The 8807-nt window shown below is 54.9% G+C and overlaps 1 protein-coding gene across 1 annotated transcript in view; it reads right to left on the reverse strand.

The window, feature by feature from the left end:
- HS3ST4 (heparan sulfate-glucosamine 3-sulfotransferase 4) overlaps window positions 1-7275 on the reverse strand; it is a 53434-nt gene extending 46159 nt beyond the window's left edge. The window contains exon 1 of the mRNA XM_051786799.1: window positions 6451-7275. Within this exon, the coding sequence (XP_051642759.1) occupies window positions 6451-7127 (677 nt within the window). The 5' untranslated portion in view covers window positions 7128-7275. The remainder of the gene's footprint in view (window positions 1-6450) is intronic.
- Window positions 7276-8807: the final 1532 nt, after the last annotated feature.

Consider the following 8807-nt stretch of genomic DNA (forward strand, 5'->3'; position numbering starts at 1 on the left):
GCAGGAAGAGCCAGTGCAGTGCACAGGGGCTGCGGGTGCTGAGAGCAGCTGCCCTTCCCATGGCTACAACTGAGCAGCCTGTGGATAACCATCATCAGGTGATAAAACACTGTAAAGAGACCCAATTCATTCCTGCAACTCATCCCTTTAGCTGAAACAGAACAGAAAGGAGAGAGACAACTGCTGCCCAGGAAGGGGGCACGGTGAGTTCCTCTGGTTTAGAACACAGGGCAGGGGCAGAGCTAGGAGACTTCCAGCTCTGGCATGCAGAGGATTCACTCCAATAGCTCCGGGTGCAGAAAAAAATCCACACCTGATGCTGAAGTGGCCTCTCTCCAGTCCCCAGATGGGTGAAATGTGGAGCCAACCAGCAAAGTGCCTGACCCCTGCTTGCAGTCCCCTGCCCAGAGCCAACCCAGGCACGGGTGGGGAGGTTGGTGCTGCACACATGTACTTGCTCTGCACGGAAGCCTTGAGCTAGAAAAAGCAGGATTGAACCCAGACTAAAGACATAGGAAAGGTGAAGGAGACAAGGTGTTAAAAGAGGTGTTACATGGAAATACTCATACAGCCCTTAGCCCAGGATAAACCCAATGCACTGAACCACAGAGGAGGCAGCTGAGTCACCACATTTCAGCAAAAGCCAACTCACAGCAGGGCCCAGAAACAAAATCAATACACTTTCCCTAAGTTACCCGAAGTGTGGCAGGTACAACACTCTGGGAAGGCCTTTTGCTGAGAAACACAGCAGTTCCCAGGCTCTGCAGCAGTGCCCGTGGGCAGCAGCAGACCCCAGTCCATCCGCCCGCTGTCGGTGTTCCTGCTGTGCTGCCAGCACAGGCTCACAGCACTGGTGGAAGCTGTTTGATTTCCTGAATGCCCTGAGCTATCAGAATGGCACAGGCAACACAGCAACACAATTACAGCTCACAGCAAGGTGACGCTGTGTGGGACCAGGCTGAAACAGCCCCAAGCTGTTGTGGCCCAACAGCTGTTAGGGGATGCTGCAGGGGGGTCCCAGCACACAGACACAGCCAGCACCATTACTGTCAGCAGCCACGGAGGAAAGAGCCTGGTGCTCCAAGGTTGGATCATCCCTGTGCATGCAGGAACAGACCTACTGGCCCAGACTCCAGGTCAGCAGAGGAAGGGAGGCGAGATGGCCCCGTGGGGAACAGGGCCCATGGCAGTGATAACCATGCACAACAACTGCTTCCCCCATACGGACAAGTCAAATGCACAAGTCGCAGGGATGTGACTGGGAGCACCATCTCTGTGGACACGGTCAACAGCTCCTTGGAACCAAAGAGCTCCCAGTCATGGCATTATTATTTGTATGAGGGTGACAGCTCGCCAAATAACACACAGGCCTAACTGCTTGGGAGAATGCCCTGAAAAACCCAGGCAGCCAGTGCAAATAGCATTAGACATGCAAACTTATGGTGGTGACTGCTCCTGAAGCAGGGCCACTCCACGCACACAGCTAGTGCAAGAGCAGAGCACCAGAGCCCCAGGACAGAGAGGGGAACACGATCTAATCGCAGACAAGGCTGCAGCCTCGCTGTGAGGGTTCCATCAAGGAGAAAGCAAGAAGTAAAGCAATGTGCGTGTATACAAAGAATTCAACTCTTCCAATCAGTGAACTTTAAAACTCCTCAATTTCAGCTCTCCACCATCAGGTGTTCTCTTTGCATCATGGAGATCATACTTGTCTTAAAACTGCAAGTTCTTTTTAAAAATACTGATACAAATCCCCAGTTTTTCTGCTAAAGGCAGGATGGGGAGATAGCCTTGAAAGTACAAATAGACCGAACTGAGCCTCCTCACCATGCTGAGCCTGCAGGCAGCTGTGAATGGTGGACTGGGACCACTTGGGCTGCTCCACTCAGCTCAGAGGGTCTCTGGGGTGCAGAAGTGCTGAGGTCTCCTGTGCTGGTGATTTGCACCAGCAGAAGGACCCAACTAAAGCCCCCCCATGCTGGTGCTTGGAGGTCCCACTCCCTTCACACAGCCACCCGCAGTGTTTCTCCCCCAACACCGCCAGACCAGTCACTAGCAGTATGTGAGCATCCTGAGGTGTCAGCATTATTGATGGAGAGGCATGAACATAATGCTCACAGGTCATTATGGTCAGCAATATGTCAAATTTATTATTTAAATCAGTTAACTTTTATACAGTTTAGTTTGTTTGGGGCACATGCTTAGAACAAGGTGATTGGATAGCTCAGTCTGTGCACACATCTCATGTCTCCAGTTCATTGGACCTGATGTTCTGTCCACGCGATCTGAAATCATCCTTGGCATAGAAACCTCTTTCTAATTAATCTGCTTTTGGGGTTTTACTAAATTTGCAGGTGTTTCATTATCTTCAGTTTCTCAAGGTTTTCTTTCTATAAACATATTATGTTCTCAAACCTTATAATTAGACACACAGCTAACAAATATAAACATTACATATTTTCACACAGTCTATAAGTATAAACAATACACACTTGTCACTTCCATGGCAAGCAAGGCCTACAGAGTGCGGGAAAAATTGTTCAGAGAAATCTCTGTGTTCCGGCGACACAGCATCTGCACAGGTGATCCCATCCCACCACTGACAGTACTGGCACAGGGCAGCGTGGCCACTGAGCAGTGCCAGCAGGATCGCCTCCCCTTCTTCTCCAGTCACACAAAGCCACTGGGACCACACTGACTCCAGGGCTCCTCTGCAGACCCCTGCCCAGCCCCCTGGTACTCAGCTTCCATAACACCAAACCAAGACCTCCAGCACCACAAGGGGACAACCTGTCCAGGTGTCAGACATTGCAAGCAGTTTGTAGTTCCCATGATCCACAACATCCTTTCATGCTTGTGCACCCTTGATCCACACCCAGGCAGGGAACTCGGTCTGTCTATGCTGGTAACAAGCATTTGTGGATGTAACCTCAATTCCCAGGGCTCAGAGGCTTCCCTGTCATTCTACTGTCCTTGTTGTGCTCTCAGAAAGCCTCCCAGTGCTTTTCCAAATGCAGGATGGCTTGGGGCAGAGCTCACGGCATGGGATATGCCCACTGAGGCATGAGCATCATGCTGGAGAGAGCAAACTCCTGAAGTCCAGCCTAGTCACTGGGGCTATGCAGGGGGTTACCCTGTGGCTGGGCACATGAGGGACCAGGGGAACACTCAGACACTGGTTAAAAATCAGCAGCAGCTCCCGCAGGGAAAAATAGCATATCCTGCAGGTTAGAAGGAAGGAGTGGGTGAAAGAGAACAATTTCCAAGGGAACAGCAGAGCCCTGCTCCTTGCCACAGTGGGACCGACTCTGGCATATATAAGGGATGAAGTCGAAGTTCATCACCGAAGATAATATTTACTGCCAGGAATCAGTGTCCTGTGCTTAAGAAAGAGAGATGAAGATATGCAAGTGGCACACACACCACAGAGAGGTGTGATCACACTGTTAACAAAAGGAAAGGTTTAAAGTCTCTTCCTGCTCCCCTTCGGCACTGTTTGAGGGCAGTCGGGTACATTCTGCATTAGGGGGAAAAAAGGCACATGAAGGAATTTATCAATGAAAGTTAAAGTACAAGGGGGACTGGGTGCCATTAAGGAAAGCTGTACCACGGAAGTTGTCCTTTGGACAGCCCACCATTAGGATGGACATAATCACAAATTGCAACCACATAAACAATTCTGGCAGCATAACAATAACTAACCAAAACGAGCCTCAGTTCAGTTTGCACCAGTACGTGCGTGCAAAGACCTACATTTGCGATCGCCACCTGAACTTTGGCTGCTGAGCTACAGCCATTGCAGACAGCAGCCAAACCTTCAGCTTTCCCTACAAGTTACCAGGCAGTGTGGAGCTGCCATCCTGACAAGCCACCCTGCCCCAGCAGCATGGAGCCGGCATCCCCACCGTGCCACCCTGTCCTACAGTGTTTGCAGCAACTCCAGCTTCTGAGACTGTCCTTACTGAGACCCTGGACCAGCGACCCACAGCGCTTAGGGCTGACCAATCTCAAGGCAGCGAAGACACAGATAACATGGCATGGGGCAAGCACGAAGAAGTGGCAGTGTCCTGGTGCCAACTCCATTTTACAGGTGGAGAAGCCAAGGTGGGGAAAGTGCTTCCCTTCCCTTCTGCTCTGCCAGGCTAGGAGATACTCTTGGGACTGAACTACAAAGCAAGGAACCCCAACAGTCTGCCATTCCCCTATTTCACTACATAAGAAAAAACCTGACAGTATTAAAAGCTCAGAGTGTATAATGCATCTAAAGAAGTGCTATATGCAATATATAAACAAGTGATAGAAGTCACTGTAAGGAGATGCTGGTATAAACACTTCAATAGTTGTTTCTTTGCTTAAAGAACACTGACATTTCTGTGCATAGGAAAAATCTCCAATTACTCTACCTGGGACACAGCTGCGAGCCGTCAGCTTCCCTGGTGCACTCAATCAGGTAATCTCAGAGAAGGTCAGGAAGAAACAGCTGCTGGCTTGGGCAGCGATCTTCCCCCATTCGGTCTTTGTTTTGTGTTTGTATGGCACCAAGCTGTGACAACAGCCCAGCACCGGCACAGCATCAGGGAAGCTGTGGGTGCCGCTGAGGTGTGAACCACCAGCACTGTCCTGCCCCTGAAAGGCTGAACACTCCTGGAAGGAGGGGGTAGAAGCGCATGTTTGGGTTGGGCAGGTGTAAAGATGGTTGTAGGTCAGGCAGCCAGGGCATATCCTCAGGGCCGCAATGGCAATGGAGCAGCAATATCATTTCTTTATCCCATGCCCAGAGCACCCCACCAGCCTCCTCTGCCCAGACCCTCTCACGCCAGCTCTGACACAACCTGCTCTTCTCCAACCTCTTCCCCAGTGCCGCACAGCTCCAGGGCTAGGAATGAGCTGCACAAACCAGAGAGCTGATGCAGGGATAGAAAATACCAAACTGCATTCTGCAAATGAAAACCTGTGTATGCCTCTTACTCCATGAGAGAAGTTACACACACTCACTAGCCCTTTTCTTGTAGCATGACTTTAAAGATGAAAAAGCAGCTGCTCACCATATTCAGTGCTTGATCTTCTTCTTCCTGTTTTGAATAAAACCAAACCTTTTTATATGCCACTTTCTATCCTCTTCTACCAAGTTTCTAAACTTATATTTCAAGATAAGCCTTTCCTGCAAGAAAATTCAGTACAATAAAATACTGTGTCTGAAATTATATTTATAAACACAACAAGCACAGCCAGTCCTTTATTCCTTCCCCCCATTGGTGCAGCACGCTGAAAACACTCTCATGAACAACTGCACTTTCTCAGTGCTGATGTCCACTTTCTCAGAATCCCTTCAGAAAAATCACACAGAACCAAGTGGATGCCACACCAAGCGTTATCAAGATTTTGCTTCCATAATTGCCACAGAAAACTGCTTGGAACTCCTCACATTTAAATGCCCCTGACATGAAGGCCGTGTACTCTATTGCAATAAAGAGTGACCAGATAATCCAGGTAGTAACTAACGTCCTGTCTCGCATTATTTTTTTCCTTCATTTTCAGAGCAGCTAAGCAGCTACCGTACTAAGAACAACAAAAAGTTCACCAGCTCACCCACAGACCACTTCTTATCAAGAACAAGTATGGATTGCTTGGAACCGTGAACTACAGAGCTGGGAATCTGCCAGTTCCACTGATGTGCTGTATTCTTCTCAGAGATTTTTAGAGAGAAGCACTGAGCTATCACAATCCACTGATTTGCTAAACTGCCGAGGCACTTACCGCTTCCTTACTGCAGTCCAGTGTTTTCTAACAACAAGGACTTTCAGCATAAAATTCCCTTAAAACGTTACCCAACATCAGATAGCAATATTTAGAGACTTCTTCACTAACAGAATTAGATACTGTCAATGGAAAAAACTTCCCGATGTAGAACTTGTTGAACAAAGAGTAAACCTCATTTGTTCAGCAAAACCTGCGCTCGCATAAAAACAGCATCCTTCTTCCCTTCAGCCCAGCAGCACCTGGAACAACTTGCAATCTTGGTTATTTCAGTAATTATTAATTACCGACCTATTTAGGCGTTTTACACCAAGTGCAGCTGAATTGCTACAATCTGCTCAAACACTCTGAGTAACAGAGCAGGATGTTTTTACACATTTTCTACCTTCCCACCAGAACAACGCATTTTCAGTCACCACCGGTGCCAGGTGCGGCCCCCGGCGATCTCCCGCCTGCCCCGGGCTCGGCTCTGGGGCTCCGCACCCGCCGCGTCCCGCAGACCCACGCGGGGGTCCCGGGACTTGCGCCTTCGCCCCGGGTCCCACCGCCCAGCCACGTACAGGGGCCGTTCGGGTCGGAAACGAGGACCCCCCACCCCATGGCCCTCGGGACCACACAGGAGGCTCCCCCCGCCCCGCACGGACGCACATTCCCCCCCCAGCCGCGGGTCGCGCCCGCAGCCCCCGCCCTTACCTGTACCACTCCAGCCCCTTCTCGTAGTTCCTGTCGAAGAAGTGGGGCTCGGTGCCCACGGCCCGCACGTCGGGGTGTGCCCGGATGGCTTCCAGCAGCGCCCGCGTCCCCCCCTTCTTCACCCCGATGATGAGGGCTTGCGGCAGCCGCTTCTCCCCGTAGTCCGGCGTGGTGCTGCTGCCGCCGCCGCGGCTGCCCGGGCTGCCGGCCCGGCTCAGCTCCTCGTCCGTGGTGCTCGACTCCTGCGGGTCCCTCTCGAAGGCTCCGCTCTGCGCCGTGATCACCTCCCCGGGGGCCAGCGGCGTCCGCAGCCAGGCGCCCGCCGCCCCTTCCCGGCTGCCGTTGGAGGCCCGCGGCGGAGCGGCGGAGGGGGCCGGGTCGCCGGGGCTGCCCGGCGGGTTTGCGGGGGAGCGCGGGGCCGCCGTGCCGGGGAGCGCGGCGGGGGAACGCGGGGCCCCAGGGGCGGCCGTGCCGAGAAGGGCGGCGGGGGAACGCGGGGCCGCCGTGCCGGGAAGGACGGCGGGGGAGCGCAGGGCGGCCGGACCGGTGCCCCCCATCAGGCTGTAGCACAGGTAGGTGAGGCAGAGGGAGAGGCTGCACATGCAGAGGAGCTTCCGCGCCGGCGGCCCCTTAGAGCCGCGCCCGCCCGGCACCCCCGGCTGGGCGGGGGGGGACATGGCTGCTCCCCGCTCCTCGCCCCGGGCACCGGGCGCACATGGTGTCAGTCGCCGCCCGGCCGCCCCAGCCGCATGGGGCGCCGCTGCCCGCCCGCCCCGCCGCCGCCGGTGGGGGGGGGGGCCCGCATGGCACGGTCGCCGCCGGCCCCCGCCGGGCACCGGGGCGCCTGGGCTCCGCGCTGCCGCGCTCCGGTGCTGCCGGCTCCGCACTGTTGCCGCCCGAGTTCCTGCCGCGAAACTTTGAGCCGGGTGGGAGGCGGGAGCGCGTTCCCGGCGCGGGGAGGGCCCGGCCCGCCCCCGCCCCGCCGCCGAGAGCGCGGGGAGCGCGCCGGGCCGGGCCGGGCCCCGCCCGGGGCAGCGCCCGGTCAGCGCCGCGGCCGGCGGCGGGGGAGCCCCGAGCCCCCAGCCCCGAGCCCCCAGCCCGGGCAGGCCGCGCTGCCTCGGTCCCGCCGGTCCACCCGCTTCGCTGGGAACAGCCCCCAGCAGCCCCACACCCCGCCCGCCCCATCTGCTCCCCAGACCCACCCGCCGTGCCGCATCCACCCGTGTCAGCACTCACGGCACAGGGAGGGCGTGGACCACCAGGAGCTACAAATTCTCCTCCTTTCCCCCTGCGAAAATCACCGTGCCACAGTTCCTTGGCACCTCGTCCCAGCCTGGTCCCCTCCACCTCCCCCAAAGTCCATTCTGTGCCCATGGCTCCTGCCAGAGCCTCCAGCTCTCCAGAGAGGAACATCCAGACGGGTCCTCTGGGGCAGCCCCGTGCAGCGGGGCCCAGGTCTCCTGGCTCTGGTCCTATGGGCATCTTGGGCAGAGGGGACAGTTTCTTAGGGCAGCCTGCTGTGTCCTGGGAGCCTGAGAAGTGGCAGACCATAGGCGGGGCCAGGCAGGAACTTCACTTGGAGCACGGAGGATTCATAGTTTAGGTGCCAGGACCTGCACTAGTAGATGAGGCCAATTACACTCTCCTGTGCTGCTCTTCCAGGAACTCTGTGGCCTTGGTGGAGCAGGCTGGGGCTGACAGACTCACTCCTCACAGTTTTTCTGGAACAGCGACCACTGTTCCCAGATCCATGTTTTGTCACTTTCCACCTCCAGTTCTCAGCTTTGGCTTTAGGAAGGATTTTGTGAGGGGAAGAAACGTGTTAGTGTCTCTCAGCTTTCTCCTATCCCTCATATGGGCTCTCCAGGATTCTCTCCCTCGTGGGTATTGCCCTGTGATATTGGGGCACATCACAGCCCTTGGCATCCTGCCCCACGTGGTGCCCTGCAGCAGAACAGCACTGGCAGCAGCATGTACAGAGATGAATTGAGGAACATTTGCTAAAGCCCTCACAGGTGCACAAGCAGCAATCTAACCTTGTGCACCTGCATCACCAGCACCACCTGAGTGCCACAGATCACTGAAAGAGCCAGCACCTGACCCCAGTGGCAAGAGCTGCAGAGCAGCTGCGTGTTCCCACATGTGAGGGCCACAGCTGCACTTCTGAGTCAGTGCTGGGAAAATGTAGACTGTGTCTCCAGCCTCATGTGGCTGTTAGTGCTGAGTACCTCATCCTGCCTGTGAGCACGAGGAGTATTTGGAGGCAGTGACTCTTCACTTACTTCTACTCCGGGGAACTGTTGGGTTGTGCACTCTATCGCACAGAGGTGTTCTGGACAAGGGCTGGATGGAAGAAA

Source organism: Manacus candei, unplaced genomic scaffold, assembly GCF_025592945.1.
Source record: "Manacus candei isolate 608988 ecotype Guabito, Panama unplaced genomic scaffold, ASM2559294v1 h1tg000002l, whole genome shotgun sequence".
Classification (NCBI taxonomy): Eukaryota; Metazoa; Chordata; class Aves; order Passeriformes; family Pipridae; genus Manacus; species Manacus candei.